General features: G+C 36.2%; 1 protein-coding gene across 1 annotated transcript in view; it reads right to left on the minus strand.

The window, feature by feature from the left end:
- LRP6 (LDL receptor related protein 6) overlaps nucleotides 1-21,521 on the minus strand; it is a 125,083-nt gene that overhangs the window by 98,264 nt on the left and 5,298 nt on the right. Inside the window, exon 2 of the mRNA XM_033116936.1 lies at nucleotides 8,772-9,165. Coding sequence (XP_032972827.1) covers nucleotides 8,772-9,165 — 394 coding nt within the window. The remainder of the gene's footprint in view (nucleotides 1-8,771; nucleotides 9,166-21,521) is intronic.

Here is a 21,521-nt window from a genome sequence, read left to right on the forward strand (position 1 = left end):
GCACTTCTGTTTCAGTGACAAAGCAGGAAGACACACGAGAAGCACAGTATTTTAACTAAGATTCTACACAAAGCACAGACCTGCAGGGAACACGTAGAAAAATCTGCCACTCGCAGAGGGAAGCAAAGTAGCTTTTCTGTCTCGGTCGAGACTAAACAGGTGGGAAAAATTAACACAGACTCTGTAACCAAGCGACGGCCCTCACATAGGTTTAGAGTTCGAATTTATTCTATCAACATATATAGGAATACCTAACTCCAAAAATTAAACATAAAAAAAGATCTCTGCTTGAACAGGGTGATAACATAGGCGTACACATTTGTCAAAACTGCACACTTAAGGTCTGCACATTTTACTGTATACCAGTTATACTTCAACTTAAAAATAAAAAATAAAGTTGTCCCTGGACAACTTCTAGCATGCATGGCAAAAGCAAACCAAAACTTCTCTAGAGGAATATGCCCTCCATAAAGCCACTCAGGATTCTCACAGACAATCCCTCTGAAGATCAGCTCACAATCCAAAACTAGAAAACACCTAAGGAAATAAATAGTTCACCTTAAGCAAGAATCAGCAACTAAAACAAAGAACAGAAGTGGATTTCTAAGAACTTCAGACAACTGAATAACCTGACGGAGATTGTAAATATTTAAAATGATTAAACACATAAATGATGGAATAAAATACATGTGACAAGGCATCATAAGCCAGTAACAGACATCCTTAATGAAATACAAGAAATGATCCTCAGTGGATGCTAAAACAATCAACAGATGAGGAACTAAATGTTTCCACAGTACAAAAGGATGACCCAACAAATTACTTGAAGGACATAAAAGGAAAAGCTCAATTTTTGTAATAAAGATATTCACTTTCACCATCTGAACCTAATGAACAATCTTAGCATCACTACAAGTAGACAAGACATTATGTGCTTTTGGATGTGAAGATTATCAAGTACTCAGTACTACCTACGAAGCACTCATGTCGAAATGCTGAATTTATGGATAACTACGTCTTCTATAAATTTCACTTTATAGGAAACATAAAGGGATATAAATAAGTCAAAAATCTCTTAGAAAATTCAAAATCTGGAACATTCTACAGGATAACTATAGAATCTTTTCAATAAGTCAACAGGGTGAGAGAGAAAGGGGATGGGCTGTTCTAGAGACACTTAAGAGGCATCACCAAAGGCAACTTGTAAACCTTGTTTTGGATCCCGATTCAAACACACCAACTATAAAAGGACATTTCTGAGATTATTGTAGCTATCGAAATATGGACTGAGTAATTGTTTATTAAAGAATTATTCATTCTGGAGTGTGTGGAAGACAATGGTTCTGTGGCTGGGAAAGAAAAGGTCCATGTTTCAGAAACGCAAAATGAAGTATTCACAAACGAGATGTCACTAGGTGGTTGGCTTGCTTTTAAAAAACCTCAGCTCCTGAAAGGGCCTAAATGTCTAAATGGAGAGAGTGACTGAAAACACTATGGTACACCCACACAATGGAACACTATGCAGCCACAAAAAAAGAATGAGAAAGATCTCTGAAATTATATGGATTGATATTCAGGTTGTATTGTTAATTAAAATTAAAGTGCAAAAGAGCATCTTTACTATGTTACCCTTTCATGTGAGAAAGAAAAGGAATATAGGAAAATATACGTGTCAGCTCACTTGTGCAAAAGGAATTCAAGAAACTAAAACCAAAAATTAATGAGATTAAAATATCTATGGAGGATAAGTGGGAACAGGCTGGACAGAAAGAAGGAATGGGACCCGGGTAGAAGGGGTGGAAAGGAAGAACTCTACTATAAGGATAACTTTTTGTGTTTTTTCTAGCTCTGTGAAACATAGCAATTGTTTCACATAACACCAAAATAAATCTATAATTAAAATCAACCAGAATACAGCGAGGGGGATGGTGTTCAAAGAAGATTACAATAAGTAATAAATGTATTACAAAAGAAGAGCCGCACTGCAATGAGTGGGAAGGAAATTACCTAATTTGGAAAACGGGATTTTGACTCTAATGGCAGTACTTTCATCATATTGAATTCTAAATAGTAAATTTGTTTCTCACAAAAATATAGGTTAGCAATTCTGAAACCCTTGTACATAAGGATTGAGCAAATAAAAAAAATACTGCGGATGAGAACCAGGTTTCTCACTATCATAGAAAGGAGTAACAAAAAAGAAAAAGGGAGAATACTACAATGTAATTTAGTGGTAGTGGACTGGAATTGGAGATATCAACATGAACTCTTTTTTAATATGTAGATACAGAAACACATATAACTAGGTATGTGCATATGTATTTTCTAACTGTCCCGAGAGGACTTAAAAGCAAAGAAAACCCAGTAGCAATGAACACACCTAGCTTCCAGATCTTAGTTTCTAAATACCATTTTCCATAAAAAGGACACAGAACCCCTAAACAAATGGTGCATTCCAAGGATAAGGCAAAGGACAAGATTAAGTCTGGAACATCTTGTGCTGCCAGACAGTTAAAAAAAAAAAAAGTGCTTAAAAAATGATGAGGGACTGTCTAAAGGACACAGAAACAAATTTGAAGGAGCACCCAATGGCCAAATATGGGACGATATGAGCAAGAAATGATGACAGTAATGGATTATAACAATAAAATAAATGTCCATGAGTCCATACGAATAGAAATAATTGAATAAATAAGTGGGAGAGACAGGACAGCTCTTCCTTACAGTAAAATTCTAACCAATAATGCATGTAAAAGGTACAGCGGAACTAGAAAAATCACTATTTGACAAACACTACAGTAGCAACTGTTGCAGGCAAAACCCATCAAAGAATGCTAAAATAAGTGGATAAAAGCATGATGAGAAACAGGATAATTGCATAGCTTCAAATACTTATTACAAAGAAAAAAACAGTAAATGCAGTTAAAAAAAACAACTGGCAGACAGCACCATAAGCAAGTGATCCAACGCCACAGTGCCAGGATCTACGCTTTGTACCTGCTGAGGCCTGAAGCGCAAAACGTAATTTCTGTGGTCTTCTAGCCAAAAATGTACAACCTGAATCTAATCACAAGAAAACGTCAGACAAATCTAAATTGAGGGACACTCTACAAAATGACTGGCCAGTAATTTTCAAAAGGTCACGGATATGAAGACATAGGGCAGGAAAGCTGCAAAATACCAAACATTAAGGGATGCTTAAGGGCTGCTTTTAAGCAACCAGAAAAAAGAAACAAAACAACCTTAAAAAGCAACAATAATTAGAAAATAGCAGACTTATAAAAGCAAGATTTAATAATACCCTGAAAGGACTGAGTAAAAATAACTGTCACTTAGAATCAGTTATTTCAAGAAAAAGGGCAAAATATATTTTCAGACAAAGACCAAGAGTTTACCATTAACGGACTTTTACTGAAAGAAGAACTTTTTAACTATTTATTTATATTTTTTCAGTTACAGTTGACATTCAATATTATTTTATATTAATTTCAGGTGTACAGTATAGTGTTTAAAACATTTATGTAATTTATGCAGTGATTCCCCTCGGTTAGTCTAGTACCATGTTTCCCCGAAAATAAGACCTACCCCAAAAATAAGTTAAGATCATCAGCCAGACGGACACATTTAGTAAGTTATGACGATGTTCCAGAAGATGACATGACTGTATTTGAATAAATGTAGATTATTGCACATGTAAAAATAAGACATCCCCTGAAAATACTCCCTACTGCGTCTTTTGGAGCAAAGAATTAATGTAAGACCCGGTCTTATTTTCAGGAAAATACGGTGTAAGACCGGGGAAACACGGTACTCACCTGGCACCACACACAGCTGTTGCATCATTGTTAACTATATTCTCTATGCTGTACACTACAACCCCATGAATATTCTGTAACTACCAATCTGCATTAATCGCGTCACCTTTTTTAACCCAGTTCCCCAACTCCCCTGCCCTCTGGCAACCATCAGTTTCTTCTCCGTTATCTATGAGTCTGTTTCTATTTTGTCTGTTCATTTATTTTTTTCTTTAGATTCCACGTAAAAGTGAGATCACCTGGTATTTGTCTTTCTCAGCCTGACTTATTTCACTTAGCATAATGTTCTCTAGGTCCATCCATGTTGTCACAAATGGTAAGATTTCATTCTTTTTCACGGCCGAGCAACATTCCATTGTATATACGAGTATGTGCCCCTTCTCTATCCTGTCATCAACGGACATGCACTTGGGTTGCTCCCATATCTTGGCTATTGTAAACAGCACTGCAATGAACATAGGGGCGTATCTATTCAAATTAGTTTTTGGATTTCTTCGGATATATACCCAGAAGTGGAATTGCTGGGTCATAAGGTAGTTCTTTTTTAATTTTTTAAAGAACCTCCAAACCATATTCCATAGTGGTTGCACCAATTTGTAATCCCACCCAGACTTTTGCTGAAAGAAATACTAAAGCAGAAGGAAGCTGAACCCAAATAGAGTAAGTCAAATGCAAAAAGCAATGATAAAATAAGAAATTTGTACAGTGAAGAAATCTAAAAACACGGAATTATTAAATAAATACATAAAATAAGGCTACCATATTGCACTTCTAAAATAAATCAATTTGAAAAAAAAGAACAAGCAAACAAACGATGGCTTCAGCAAGACACTTTTCATGAAGAACAAAGCACCACACATGGAACCGAAATATTTCAATTAAGGATCTGGCTTTATCTTATCTTGGCCAAAGGCCCTGGTTTCTCCAGCCAAAAAGTGAAGGCATTTAGTGAGAAGAGCCTTAACATTCCCAACCAGTTCTAGGATTTAATGGGTAGAAAACAGGGTTCCCCAATTACCAGGACATCTTTCAAAACAGAACTACATAGATGTGACATAAAACAAGCTCCAGTGAGTATACTTTTATAAAATACGATCTTAATAACTTCTGTTGAAAAAACTAAAAACCTTAATTCTGTTTTAAACAAATGATTGTAATCAAAGCCATACAAATTTAGAATTCACAAGCATCCAAGCTAAAATTTACATTTGCTTCGAAAACACTTTCTCCCCTAACTAGGAAAACAACAGGATAAAAGACAAAATGAAGTCCACTTGTTCAAAAAATATTTATTGAACATCTACTATGTGGCAGGATCTATTTTAGTCATCTGGGATATACCAGTGTATACTTTTAAACATATATAATATGTATTTGTCGTATCTTGAGTATAATTGATAGGGAAATTATATATAAACCATTCTTTTTCCATTGAGTCAGGTCTGCAAGGATTTTTAAACACCTTTTATTGTTATTAGTATTATTCTTAACAATGATGAAAATGTAGTTTTAAAATATACAGCTGATCCTTGAACAACATGGGTGTGAACTGAGCAGGTCCACTTATACATGGATTTTATTCAATAAAATACTGTAAATGTATTTTCTCTCTTATTTTCTTAATATTTTCTTTTCTGTATTTACTTTAAAAATACCGTACGTACACAATACATATAACACAGAATATATGTTGATTGTTTATGTTATTAGTAAGGCTTCCAATCAACAGTAGGCATTAGTAGTTAGGCTTTTAGGGAGTCAAAAGTTACACGTGCATATCTGACTTCATGGGGGGGGAGGTTAGCCCCTAACCCCTGCATTGTTCAAGGGTCAACTGTATATTATTCAAAGCTGCTCAGCAGGAATTCACTTCAGACTGAATCACTAAAGTTTAACTTTTCAAAAAATATCCAAAATGATTTGAAATATGAACAGATCCTTTAAAAACAAAAACCCTTCGGACTGCTTTACCTGAAACAGCATCACTGAGATTAGTATAGTTGCTGTGGGACAGAGTAAGGAACTCGAGCATCAGGAGCAGCCGTACAGTCAGAAATAAAGTAAGGATACTACTTTCTGTAACTATGGTTGTTCATTTCTGGAATGATTTCTACACACATGTTTTCCTGTTCTTTCCTTCTTCTGAATTGTACACTGCCAGTCACTCAAAAGAAAAAAATCTCAGACTAATAGAGGACAAATTCAGGGAGGGAAATAAAAATCATCCCCTCCGTCTAGGCTAAATGGACTGATTACACAAAGAACTCCATACATCTGAAAGCACACAGATGTCTGCACTAGTTCCCAGGGCTCAAACAATGCCAGTCATTCAATAGCTTTCCTTTTACATAAGCTGATGTGAGAGCTCAGTCAGCTCTTCTGAACCTCATAACCCAGGATCCTGGAACTCTAATAAAGCCTACATTTTTCCTCAGCACTGTTTTCATGTACTTTCTCTGAAAAGAAAACTTCATTTTTCCCAAAAAATAAATCTGAAAATCATGTCTTTTGTTTGATTACGTGATATACTCAATCTAATATTACTTTTCCGTCAAAACCACAAACAATCCTTAACACAAATCTAAGATCAACACTGAAAGACTATTTGATAGAATATATTTTTAAACACGAGTTTAAAATATAATTTTAAATACACTCCATTATGCTAATTACCAAATGTATATATACTATTTGTCTGCATTGTTTGTTTCCAGTTGCATAATTTAAAAAATAGCCTAAGACACAAAATAACTTCCCAAAAATTAGAAAAGAAATTTTAAGAGAAGAACTGTTGGGGGGAATGTGAATTTACACACACACACACACACACACACACACAACACACTAACCACAGACATGAAAAGCATAGTTATTCTCCACTGAACATCCCTTAGAGCTTCAATAACACTACTTTCTACCTTCAAAGCACATTATTGATTCTTACAGTAATATCCTTTATTACCTAAGTCTCTGATGAATTCTCGCCTCCAACATTGGGAAGTATCATGGATAAATTACAGCCACAGAAACTCTAATGTGCTTTTAAATCATATCATAAACTTACTTCCTAAGACGCTTATCAGAACTGCCACCTAGAAGTAAAGCTCATTAGTTTTAGGAGACAAAATGATAACGACTCATTGACTCATTAAATTATTAGATCCTGAATAGTCAAGAGTTGCCTATAAATTTGGCTCCCTTGAAAATGTAATATCACATTATCATTACCCCATCCAGAAATTCTCAAATACTGCTCCAGAACTGAGGCAATCGAGCTATTTTATCCACGTAACTTCCTTAAGAGATCTTATGGCCCTTCTAATTCCTTTACCACTCTTCCCCTCTACACATACATACTACATAATGCAAATAAACATATTTTGAAAAAGGAGAAGTTCTCCTTCCCAAGATTTCTGTCCTTAAATAGACAGTAAATGGTTAAAGATATTCCCCTTCCTCCCCCAACAAAGAGTACAAAAAGCAGAGCTCTGAACATACTAACCATTTAATAGATATTTGGGTGAATTTCCATAATCATCCTTACAGTTATAAGATTGAATTTGTCAAAAAGAAAAAAGAGCTATCTTTTCACCAAAATATTACTCCCCAAAACCTTGTGTGTTCTACAAAGCAGTAACAGAAACATTTCAACACTACCTGAGACTTACAAACTTTGTTAGCAAAACAGATTACATTTCTCAAAAATATGTTGCAACTTCTCAACAACCAAATTCATCAATCAGTACAATTTACTGCACATCCGACATCTGCGACCTCCTCCTTGGGACACTCAACCCTTTTTCCTACCACAAGAGCCACTACAATATTTTTTGATGCATTATTAAGAGACCATCTGACTTTAGCAGTATCTTAATGCCCCTCTAAAAAAATATGTAATTTTTATGTTATATAAAGTATATACGTTTGTGTTTTCTGGATTTTCTCATCCTAAAATTTCACTATACTACTGTCCATGTTATCTTTTATAAGCAAACAAATCTTTTCATTTTCCTACAATATGGCATCTTCTTCGACCTTTGTCATCAAATAAGGCCTGACATCAAGATAAAGGAGCACATATCAACCTTTCTTTCACTGTCCCCAACTTTTACTTCACTACATAATACCAATCCACTCCCTTTTATAAATGAATTTTAAAGCATTTCATCAGACTTAAAAGTCAAAGAAAAGAGTATTAAAATACTTACTTATAGGTTATTTTTAGATTTTAATCAATTATTAGTAATTCATTTCAAGTTCATGTTTAGATAGTTATCTGTATCTAGCCATAACAGACTCTGGCATGACAATGCATTCAATAGAGAAATACCAAGGAATGGTATATGGCAGGATTGAAGCACAATAACAGAAAAGTATGAGGACACAGTTCACATTTTCTAATGAGATTTACCCATAGCTTTAAGTTTCCCTTCTCATATGAAAATAAACTTTTATAGCAAATATATGTTTAGCTAATTAGAAATGATTATTGAACAACTTTATTTTTCATTCAACACTGACATTAATACTTCAGAGCTTAATAAGACAGTAGTATTACAAAATGATCATGTATTTTAAAAACGTTATAAGATGCAGATTTCTTTAATCGTCTTCAGCTATCAAATGCTATTCTTGTTAAGTCTTCATTCCTTCTTCTGTCTTCTAATAATCCTCTCATAATTACGAAAAATAAACGCAGAAGAAAAACCAAGAACTATAAATATGGCTATACCAAAAGTGATATTAGAAACACAAAACTATTTACAGAAACACCTTACTTTAACAACACAACATATATTCCCACTTTCAAGCCAACTTGACAAAGAAACCCAAACAATCTCAAATTTGGTTTTTGATCTTTCTTTTCTTTTCGGGGTGGGAGGGGGGTGTCTATGCTAGTGGAAAGAAAGCAGGAGAAGGAGATGCAACATCCTTTGTACATTATACAAAACTTACCCGCTTGAAGGATCTAAGGCAATAGCTCTGGGTTGATCCAACTCTTGCCAAAATAAAACTTTTCGTAAAGATCCATCTAAATTAGAAACTTCAATCCGATTAGTTTCAGAATCTGTCCAATATAATTTTTCTCCAAGCCAATCACATGCCAGCCCATCAGGGGACAATAATCCAGAAACGACAACATTCTGTACACTCTCAGTTTTGTTAAACTCTGTTCGTTTAATGGCCTCTTCGCTGACGTCACTCCAGTATATCAAGCCGCGCCCAAACACGAAGTCCACCGCAGCTGCGTCCTCCAAGCCTCCAACTACAACCGTAGCATTCTCTTTGCCGTTTGTAGCATCAACCAACCGTAAGTCCCGTCTGTTTGCATAAAGCAACAAAGGGGCCGCTAGAACAAAAAAAGATATGTAAGTAAATGGAAGGAAATGTACTGGTTCTTATAAAGTAAGTTTCGAATCAGCTTTAGTGAACAATTACTATTAAAAAAAAAAGGGTAAATAAATCCATGGAAGACTCTCTTAAAATCTTTTCACAAATGAAATACTATTTTTGCAGCATTTTATATGCAAAAAGTTGCAAGGGAGGAAATTAATTCTAGGATAGTCTTTTCTTGTTAAAATAACCTGTCAGATAAAATTGAAAAGCTTGGCCATACCTAGAATTGGCAAGGATATGGAGCCAGTGCAACGCTCATATTCTAGTGGGGGAAATGTAAAATGGTGAAGACACTTTGGAAAAGTTTGGCAGTTTTTTAAAAGGTTAAACATACAACCTACAATGTGATCCAGCCATATAGTGCATGTCAGTACCAAGAGCGGTACACATAAATTAATGTTCATAGCAGCTTGTTTGTAATAACCCAAAGAGGAATCAACCTAAATGTCATCAAAAAATGGATGAATAATTGCAATATATTCATACAATAAAAAATAATGAACTATTTGTACATGTAATATGGATGAATCTCAAAATAATTATGTAGAGTGAAATGTGTCAGACATAAAAAGTATTGCATGACTCCATTTATATAAAATTTTAGAAATCTATTGTGACAGAAAGTAGATCAGTGGTTGTCTGGAGGTACCACTGAGGAGAGGGTGAAAAAGAACGGGAAACAGGAATTATAAAGCGGCGTGAGTAAACTTTTGTGGGTGATGGCTGTATTACATCGACTATGCTGATGGTTCCAGAGATACACACATGTCAAAACTTAACTAAATTTTATACTTCACATATGTGCAATTTATTGTACAACAATTATACCTTAACGAAACTGTTAAATAGTCCGGCAGAGATAGTTCTTAACACAAGTATTTTGTTCTCTTTTATATTATTAGAATGACCTGTAAGACCTAATACCAAAACTAAATATAAAGCCTATACTAAAGAATATTTGCCTCTGAGAAAGCTGAAGTTATTAGGACTGAAGTAGTATAAATTCTACAATTTTGGTTTTTTTAAACTATCTGTTCCAAGTTTCAGTCATTTAATTTCCTGGTATCAACAGTAATTAAAGATCTAGAGCACCGCTAAGCAACAGAACTTTTGGTGATGACAGAAATGTTCTCTCCTCTTGTGCAATAAAGTAGCCACTGGCCACATGTGGCTATGGTGCACTTAAAACGTGGCTAGTGTGACTAAGAAATTACACTTCTAATTCTATTTAATCTAACTGATTTACATTTAAACAGACATGTGCTATAGCACAGGCTGACGTAAAGAACACAAATGAAGCAGCAAAAAAAAGACCAGAGTGACGATGCAGTAATCTACATGATCTTCCCACAAACTTACTAAAGGTTTACAGATGTGTCATCCAAAGCCAAGATCAAGTACCATTTAAAAGTAACCACTCCCTCATTCTTAAGAAATTAATTTTAAAAAAATGAAGGGTGTCAAAAAAGTGATGTTTAAGCCAATTTATGGACCATGTCTGGCCAAATGGAGTTATGAAGCCCACTATTTTCATCTGTAAGTACAACAAACAAGAACTCCCTTTCTAACTAAGCTTAAATCTAACTTTCTTAGTCAAAAAGAAATGAGCAGATAGCTTTTAAAAAAGCGACTAAAAGTGCTTTCTGCTCATTCTGTATACTTACTGCTGCTATTGACAAGTTACTGCATTCCCTCACAGATTCCCTTTTAACTCATTTCAGGCCTTCACACTCACCCTGATTTATCAGTCCCCATTCGTGTCCACTGCATTATGTTATACTGAGCCCTTCATACTCTGCCAGGAAGAAGTTCCCTATCAGGTAAGGGTAGAATGCTAAGTGCTGCACAGGGCTAAGAAATAGCCCCAATACCCTTACACTTTAAACCCAAGAATAATAATAATCTAATATTTACTGGGCACCATTATGGCACTATTCGTAGAAAACTATGTACCAACCTCGTATATGGCATTAGGTGGCAGCTACGTGTCTTTTATGACTTTCAAGCCAAACAGTAAAATTTCTACTGAACATTTGGTCTACAAAATCCAAAGAACCTTCCCGGTCACTTAAGGCCTCCTTCATAGTACAAGGGGGAAAGAGTTATGAGTGGGGGCAGAGGTTTTGGACAAGTTCATTTCTTTTCAGTTCGCTGTACTGGTTATAACTGAGGATTTTTAAAGGACTGTACGTAAACCTACACATTATTGAAAGGAAACCCCTGCGTTCGTCCTGTCTGACTACCCTTCTGATACCTGAATACTTGCTACAATATTGTCACCAGTATATTCAGCAATACATTAAATGGGATATCTGAAAGGTATAATTTGATCTATAATACTGTTTTAATCTACTAAAGAAATACACTGGATCCACACACACTTGCCTCTAGTTGTAACACACATGCCACGCACTCCGTATCTTCCATTCCAAAGAAGTTACCTTCTGACTCCCTAATACCCAGATAAACCAAATAGCCACCATCCTCTCTTTAGTGGAGCCTTCATGGGTGCACAGGAATCCTTATTTTCCTTTATTAACGTCCCAAACTTTCTGTAGTAACTTTTCCAAACATTTTCTACATTCCTAAAGACACCTTTCATGCTTTGAATAGTTCGTTCTCAGATTATCTTATAAAATAATTTCAGTGACGCCGGAAGCAAGGTACATGTCTTACATCCTCAACATTTTAAACTTCTCAAAACTCTCTCTATATCCCATGCAAATCCTCCTTTATCTTGTCCTCAGTCTCAAGTGACAAAGTGCCCTTTCCTTCCTCCTTTCTAAAGCTAAAGCAATACTTTTGGTTCAGCCTCCCTACCTCCTCTCTGCAACTTTGCTCCATCAATGGTTCTCCATTTCTTATATCCTCAATGCTCCTGACAGGTGCCTGCCATCAAAAAACGTTGTTTTAATAACCCTAACCTTGCTATCACCCACTGAGTAATTACATTTCTCCTAACCACAAATCTTATATATTGGCATGCATGTCATACCATCATCCATTAGCGAGCAACTCCTTTAGTGTAACTTTCCACCCATCACTCAATTGAAACTGCTTTCTCCGTCTTCATAATCAAGCCCGAGGGCCTTTCCTCGGGCCTTATTTTTGACCTTTCTGCAGCATTCAATGCAGATATGATGACCACATCCCTACCTATGGAGAATGTTCTCCTTATACTATTATTCTTGTTTTACTGGTCATGCTTTTTCTGCCATTTAGTTTCAAATCTTCCTCCCACTTCTAAAATACAGGTATCGCCAACATTCTCTGCTGTTACCCAAATAACAGAATACAGAAAATTATTCAAGTTCACCAGGTCAAGCAACTCTGTCCAACTAATTTTCAAATCACCTCCAACCTAACTTTCAGTTCTGCACCTATTCACTTCTTGTTGGCCATCTCTTCCTGCCATTAAACTAAATTCCCCCCCCAAAAACCCTGAAGAGTCAATGGTACCACAATTTTCCTAAACCTGCAGATCTGCCTGGCAGCAATCTGCCAATGATCGTCTTGCTGATTCTTCTCTAGCACGTCCTTAAATCTGCCGCTTCTTTTCTATTTGCAGAACCACTATTCTACTCCAGACCTTACAACTAAACTGCTCTAATAAGTAAGTGATCGCAGCACGCTACCTTCCTTTTTCTAATACTTCTACTTTATCCAACTCAAAAAACTTTCTGATTTCCTTCACTTAAAAGAAAAAGCCTCCATACCTCAGGCGCCCACCAGGTGACTTGTACCAATAACTGCCTACGATAGGCTCTGGATCACACAAACTGGTTGTGAAGACATCATACTCCATCACCACAATGTATTCATTTTCCTGCCCACTCCATACATTTCTTTCATTATCCCAGCACGCAAGTCCTTCAAGGCTAGATTCAAACCTTAGCTATTCCATAAATCTTTCCAATTGCTCAGTGTTCCTTCTTCAAGCCCTTACGGTCTTCACCACATTTTTCATTCGAACGTTTTCCAAAGCGTATTTCCTACTTCAACTCGGATCTCCGCCCCTGGGGAACAGGAGCCATAGCTTATAACTATTTTATCCCCAACCCCTAGCACAGTTTCACCACATGCAATAGTAATATGGTCAACATATTAACTACTATTTAAATTTTCCAGAACCTGATCGAAAAATCTATTTGGCATAAAGCCAAAAGGCTTTTTACATTAAGCACTGGCCAAGTGCTCACCCACTATTTACTTACCACTGAAATGGCTTGATCAAAGTTTAGTCAGACTTCTCTCTTCTCCACAGACCCCTCCACCTGGGGAGCTCTCAGCTTAAGCAAGTCAACGAGGAACTTGCAATCCTCTCTTACAGACTCATTCTGAGCATCAGCTGACTACAGAAAAAGCCATCTCCTGTTAATCTGCCCTTGTCATGTCATCTGCGGACCCCCACCAACTTGTCCCACTCTCCCACAATGAGTCTGCTGTCACTATGCACTCTTACTATAGGAGAAAAGCTTTTGTGTTTGATTTTGAGATACCTGTGTATCTTGTGGTCAGAGCATTCTCCCTATTACAAGGGTCTTTTAGAGTAAAGTCTCTCCCTGCCTGAATGAGGATTTATTTTTATTTGGTATTTGGAGAGTCACCTCACTCTCCAAATGTGGACTGGACTTCACCTCTGGGGACCCAGCTTCCCTAGCTTGATGATGACACTTTGTGAGTCATTTAAACTCTTCTCGTGTTCAGAGATTCCTGGATCTTTCTTTCAATTCAACTCTTGAAAGAGTGCTCCAGACATCTTGTCTGTTGCAACATGGCAAGGAGTTACTTTTGTACTATTTTCAAGCAAAGAAATGGTTTTTTTTTTTGGCTCTTTGAGTAGAGAATCACACCCTGACTCTCGAGCGGAAATAGTCCCAGCTCTTCTGGGAGGTCTCTTTTATATTTCCCATTGACTCCTCACAAGGGAATGTTCTTTTCCAGTTCCTTTACATTCTATGTCTGATTTAATTATCTATCTAATCCCATAGGTAACTCCCACTCTACTGGGTGCCTTCCCTCTCTCCTTTCACGGACTGCAGGCTTCACTATTACAAAACTCATTCAGTTCAGTACCTTCAAAAATGGCAAAATTTCACTAGAGACAGTTTAGAACTCCACGGTCCTCCTTGGGAAACTTGGAAGCTCCCCAACCTGGCTCACCTAAAACCTCTACTTTCTCATCAACCTCTGTTCTTCCTTCCTCCTTTTTCTACCCTTGACCTTCCCTGCAGCTCCCCTGAATCCTTAATCCTCTCTTAACACCCCCACCTCCTCCATCCCTCTATCCACTTCTGTCAGACCTTTCTCTTTCCAAACCCTTATGTCCCTATAGTCACTCAAGCTTTAAGGCTTTTCCCCACTAGGGACTCAAGAGGGGCTCAGGGTCCTGAGGTTAAAAATATGAATTGGAAACAGGCTGAATTTTTTATCCACTCAGATGAGCTTTAGAGACACCCCGACAGCCCTTTGTCTTTCTTCGTTCCCTCACCCAAAATTTAGTCCACAATCTCCATAAGTTTACACATCAAGGCAACGAAAAAACTTAACGGTCTCCTCTGCAAACATTGTTGGGGGCACTTCAGCCCTCATACTGACTGAGAAGGAAACACAAGCATGGTAAAAAAATACAAAGGAAGGACTAAAGTTAGCTCTTTTATATAAACCACCAGTGAGTTGTAAATGTCAACTTGAAGCTATAAGCTCTGTCTATATGTTTTCATATGTATATGTATGTTATGTATATAAAATATTTTCCTACCTCCAGATACCATTGCCAATTATAATTTTAGATTATAAAAATCCCTTAATGGAGTTCTATTCTGATTGACTTGAAAATAAGACCTCATATAAATTAAACATTCCTAGGATTTCCAGAAATTAAGGAAATTAAACTTCTTATACTTTCAAAAGTATTTTTATAGGAGCTAAATGTTTTAAGAATCCAAGTTAACGTATATTTAAGTAAATCTTTGGCAAACAAGACTAGTTCAAAATTAGTTTAATAAAAGCAGCTATGTCTTTTGAGTTATCACATTGAGAATAATGCATGCATATATTTTTATTCTACTTGAATACGTTCTTCCTAAACTTTTACAGGTTTACTGACAGAATAAACTAGCATTACATCTACATTTGTATTTAGCCAAGTTGAATCATTATTCTGACAAACTTTATTATTTCAACAGTAATTATGTTTTGTAATAAGACAACTTGAAGATACTTTCCAAAATCTTGTAGTAACTTAAAACCTTACACGTATGCTAAGTTAAATCATGGATATTCATTAAATATCTAAGTCATTTCAAAGTAAAATAGGATACTGAAGCATAAGCATTTCAAGTTGACACAGTTTTTTTCTCTTATTTTTATGGTACCAAAAACCTATACACGTTTAATTAAATCTACTAATGAACATACTCATTTTGCCACATTGAGAAGTTGTACTATCAGGAGTACATGGCTATAAAAAGTTGTAAGATGTCTACTAATAAGCTCTGTCATACTGGTGTATGACAAACAATTCACAATTATCCACCTCATACTTTTCTCTGTAAAATAGCAGTTATGTAATTATAAGTTATAATCTTATAGCTTATAAGAATTATAAATCATAATCTTATAGCTTATATGATTATAATTTATAAGATGATGTGCTTATATGTAAGTGAGACTCTCCTAGGAGAAAGTGACAGAAAGGAACAACACTGTATGCAAGGTATGCAGGATGCGTTTTTATTAAGGAAAAATAAAACAGTCCTAAAGTAAAATGACTAATTGTTCCAAAATGAGAAAGAGGAAAATGTAGGACAAAACCTGAGTGAATATAGAGTTATAAATAGTTCATGAAAAAAGAATTTTATTTGTTGTGGTCAAAGCCAGCTAAGATTTGATGAGCTTATTTGTAAGATTTTTCAAAAAGCATTTTAGTATCAAATACTATACTGATGCAAAAGTAAAACTTGGTTTTCTATTAAAATGACAAATTTCTTTAGGTTATTGGTCTGCTCTTAATGCAGAGGTTATGAAAGGTTTTTCTTTACCTTCTGAGTAATTTCCCTAGGGGGCAAAGATTCTGTGTCTTATCAGAATTTTTGTGCTTGTTGTTCACTTTATCACGTCTTGATTCCAGTCATGTGCTGCATAACGACATTTTGGTCACGCAGACTGTCTATGACAGTGGTGCCATAAAATTATAATGGAGCTGAAGAATTCCTATCACCTAGAGACGTCATAGTCCTAACATCGTGGTGCAACGCATTCCTTCTGTGTTTGTGGTGATGCTGGGTAAACAAATCTACTGCGCTGCTAGTCGTGTAAAAGTATAGCACATACAATTATCTACAGCACATAATACTATACAATGATAACAAACGAATACCACTGGCTTATGTATTTGCTATACTCTATTTTTTATCGTTATTTTAGGCTGTACTCTCCCTACTTATGAAAATAAAAGTTTGTTGTAAACAGGACGCTGTGTTACACCAGCAGCAGCCTCATACATGTTTACCATGTGCCTTGATTGCATCATCTTCTCCTGGGCTTGATTTAATCTCATATTGCTTTGTACAGTAACATGCTGTACAGGCTTGCAGCCCAGGAGCAACAGGCTACACCATACAGCCTAGGTGTGTAGGAGGCTGTGCCAGCTAGTGTGTGTAAGTGCTCTTTACAATGTTCACACAATGACAGAACCGCCTAACAATGCATTTCTCAGAACATATCCCCATTGTTGGCGGGACATGACTGTACTTAAAAAAATAGTCTTCTCACTTTTAAAAGGGCTATGGTTCTTTACCATCATATTCCTTCCTATGTAAACTTGTAAAAAAAGATTTTTGAAACTTTGGTTAAATAGGTGGCAAAGTATTTTTTCCCACTGACCGATGATCCTATTTAATCAAATTTTCAAACTGCTTGACAACTTCTGACTTGCCGTCTTTTTAAAATCAAATCCTAAATTATGTCTTTTGCACCTACAACTATCTTTGAAATTTCCCAAAGGGCCCCTTTAGGTTCACAAAGACTTTATTCTTTCACTTGGTAAAAAGAGGTGTGTTAAAAATAAATAGGTTTAGGGAGCATTTTCTCAATCCGTTGAGATTTTGCTTCCCAGCAACTGTCACCAATTTGGCTCAAATAAACTCTTATAAGTTTAAAACAAATAAAATAAAATAAATAGGTTTATTTGATCAGTGTTATGATTTGCATAGGAAGCACTGTCAAACCAGAAGAGATGCTCACCCTCCCCTAGGTTAAATGTGTATGTTAAATCGTTTCTGAAACGATTATTTCAGAAATTGTAAGTAGTTTCTAAAAATTTATCAATACTCTCTTCATTGTCCATGATGTTTCTATTTATCAAGAGTCCTGGTGCTGCTTTGCCCAATATTAGACAACAGTATAGTGTCACGAGTCATAATTTTCAGTTATACTTTTTACATTTTTATGTTAACTTGGTCACAATTTGACTTCTTTAATTTAAATGCAGTATATTCTAGATAGCCAGTGGTTCTCAATTGGGAATTCACATCACTTACTTATGGAATTTTATTATATAGATGTTAAGGACTTACTCCAGAATTATTCTTCTTTAAAATAAGGTTAATCGTTATATTTCTGTTTTGTCTGTAACGTTTTTGGATTGACTTGGTTTTGATTTGAATGTCACAAAAACCAACTTCCTTGTCAACTGCATTATTTTTTATAACAAACTCTCATCAGATCTTTCACTTCTAAAATTATCACCACCATTTCAAGTCTTCTGTCTTCCACACATAGTTGTTTGGTTTACTCTGATGATTCCCTAAAAGTGCTTGCAAATCAGCTACAGGCCAGAGTGCTTGTCTTCAACAAGAAAAAAAGGGCTGTTGAAAAAGGACGGAGGACATGAGGTACTCTTGGGCACAAGCTTCTGATGGTATCACTTAAATAGCTTTAAGACTATACCAGTGGACTGAGTCAGGATTTCCAAAAAGCTGGTGGAGAAGCAGTGGATTCATGAGACTGCTAGCCCAAGATCTAGCAGAACAAGAATTAATTACATAGGACTGAATAAACTGATGATGATTATGGGTTTTGTTTAAAATATTGCTGATGCTTTAATGTACTGTTTTTTGGACATGAGGAATTCCTTTCTCTTTTCTCTCAAGCTATCTATAACTCATTAACAATTCAAGCAAAATATGCTTTTGTAAATGGAAATAAAACATTTATCCTTTTCTCTCTGACTCCTCCATAATTCAAAGACTCTTATTGAGTATTCATATTTTCATGGCAATATAGTTCTCTGCACAGGTTCAGTAAGAATCTGTCTTCCCAGTTGGAGACATTGATTAGGCAACCGAGGCTTTGATTGGAATGCCGTATTTGAAAGTAGTGCTCATTGAATCAAATATGACCGGACACTTTTTAGGAGCTATGGCTGACTTTACAGGGCCCATGCTTACAGTCCTTTTGGGAAAACTGGACTGCTAATTGGATTGATACCTGGCTCACAGAGTTCCCAGCCCTACAGGTAAAGTAAGCAAGGGCTCTTCGGGGCAGGTCCAGGAACCCTAGGATATTTGGGGAACCTCAGGACTTTACTCAAATCTGTAGGTACTGCAAGTGGAACCTGATGGTGAATTCTTGGCTTGGCTCCCTGGCCTCGAGGTGCTTTTAAAAGTCCAATCCAAGATTCCTTATAAAAACTTCCAGCAAAGCAAAAGTAAAAGGCCTACACCTACAAAAATAATCAGGCCAAGTCTAATGAGACCAACTTCACAATGACTCTTATTTTATCCCATTACGGACTAAATGTTTGTGTCTCCCTCCCCAACCAAATGCGTATGTTGAAATCCTACCGCGGCTCATGTGACGTATTAGGAGGCGGGGCTTCTGGAAGGTAATTAGCATTAGATGAGGTCATGAGGGCGGAGTCCTCAAGAATGGGATTAGTACCCTTGTAAGAGTGAGAGCGCTTGCCGGTTCTCTGCTCTCCACCCGTGAGGATATGAAAAGAGGTCAGCAGTCTGCGAGCCGGAAGTGAGTCCTCCTCAGAACCTGACCATTCTGGCACCTGTATCTTGGACTTCCTGCCTCCAGAACTGGGAGAAATCAACTTTTTTGTAAGCCACCCAGTCTATCCCACTTTTGTTACAGCAGCTTGAGCTGACTAAAACATATTCTCAATAGGGACCGATTTTGTTGTAAACAAGAGGGACACTGACCAAGTGCTCGCAACTCCCCATTACTTACCCACTGACTAGGCTTGACCAAACTAGTTAGGCCTGTCTCCTCTCCCACAGGCCCCTAAACTTGGCTTGCCCTAAGTTTAAGCAAGTACATGTAGAACTTTCTCTTAACAGCTCATTCCAAGCATCAGCTGACCGCAGAAAATAAAAAATTCCAGTTAAACTATCCTGCTCATGCAATCTGCTCACCCCCACCCACTTGGCCCACACTCCTACAAAATTCCTGCTAGCCCTGCTTACCCTTCTCTATAAAAGAAGTCTTTTTGTGTTTAATTTTCGAGATGCCTGCAGATCTGGCGGTTAAAGCATTCTCCCTATTGCAATAATCCTTTTGAATGAAGTTCTCCCTTAACCTAAAGCCAGATTTGTTTTTATTTAACAGTACTATGACAAATCACCTATTTGCAAACTCCAAGAATACACTGACATTTATTTTCCTCTATCAAAAGTGATTGGTATCATTTTCAAAACCATAATAAGGTCAATGTAAAACTACGTACATACAGAAAACACTGCACATAAAATTACTTTCCAGAACAGCAATCTGGCCTTAGGTTAGTCATTCATCTTTTTAATTTATAAAATGAAGAAGCTGAGCCATAGAAGGTAATTTCTAATATCCCTTCTATCTTATCAATCTTGATATGAATTTGGTAAAAAGGTTTAACTGAGACAGAGCCATTCATAAGTCAGTACACAGAAACAACATGCTGGTGAACTACCGAGTGCGTCAGCTGAAAAACAGAAACTTAGATTTTTTTTTAAGTTTATTTCTATAACTTCAGAAACAAAGATTTCAGAAATAATTTCTCAAGATAAAGATTCCTGATCAAGCCCACATTCATTCAAAAATACTTCATATATCCATCCATACAATGGAATATTCAGCCATAAAAGTGAATGAAGTATTGATACATGCAACGTGGATGAAACTTGAAAACCTTATGCAAAGTGAAAGAAGCCAGATACAAAAGGCCACACATGGTATGATTCCATTTATAAGAAATGCTCAGAATAGGCAAATCCATAGAGACAGAAAGTAGGTTAGTGGTTACCAGAGACTGGGGGGAAGGGGAAATGGGAAGTGACTGCTAAGGGGCATTGGGTTTCTTTTTGGGGTGATGAAAATGTTCTGGAATTAGATAGTGGTGATGATTGTACAACCTTGTGAATATACTAAAAACCATGGAACTGGACACTTTAAAATGAAGAACTTTATGGTATGTGAATTACATCTTTTTTAAAAGCTGGGTTAAAAAAGTACTTGAGCACGTTAATTATCAGTGCAATAGTTATATCCTAAAACCAAAAAACACATTACATAATCCACACTTCCAATTCAGCTTCAGTTAAAAACAAGCTGATTTATTTCTGATTGGTATGATTAGTTTTCCCTAATTGGTGCTAAAAATAAAAAAACTTTACGGTAGTTACAAATTTATAACTTAACCATGTCTAATAAATAATTTGAGACAAAACACAAAAATGAAACTCCAAATAAGATGGTATAAATATTATGAAAATTCACATCTTTTTATACTGCTTTAAATGTAAAATTTAGAATACCTAATACGTACAAAGCTCTAGTACATGGTGATATATAAAAGAAAATCTGTTCCTGAAACATTTTTTAACAAAAGGCTGTTGTCTGCAAGGGCATAAATCAAGAAACTGTTACAAATAAATACCATATAATGTGTAGCTAAGAGTTCATGCTAATGAAGTTCAGCTGTTAGCTTTCTCAGACTTGTACAACACAGTATCTTTAAATCGGGTATGTGGATATACATAGATTGCACCTCCCATAAAACTGGCTGGTAATGAGGAAGATTCCTATCCCTATACCCTACACTTGATGTGGTTTTGGTCCAGGAGCAACAAAGTGATGACTAACCAAGGTGATTGGAGAAAATGGTCTCCTGGTTAAACATACACAGTTGATAAAGGTATAGTTTTCCATCTAGGTGACTATTTGAAAAATATGACTATTGCTGATCATGCTCACCTCTGCATTTTTATTTTTAATGAGAATCTAATCAATAACTTTAGGCCTAGTATAAATTAATAACTT

This window comes from Rhinolophus ferrumequinum, chromosome 10 (assembly GCF_004115265.2).
Source record: "Rhinolophus ferrumequinum isolate MPI-CBG mRhiFer1 chromosome 10, mRhiFer1_v1.p, whole genome shotgun sequence".
Lineage (NCBI taxonomy): Eukaryota > Metazoa > Chordata > Mammalia > Chiroptera > Rhinolophidae > Rhinolophus > Rhinolophus ferrumequinum.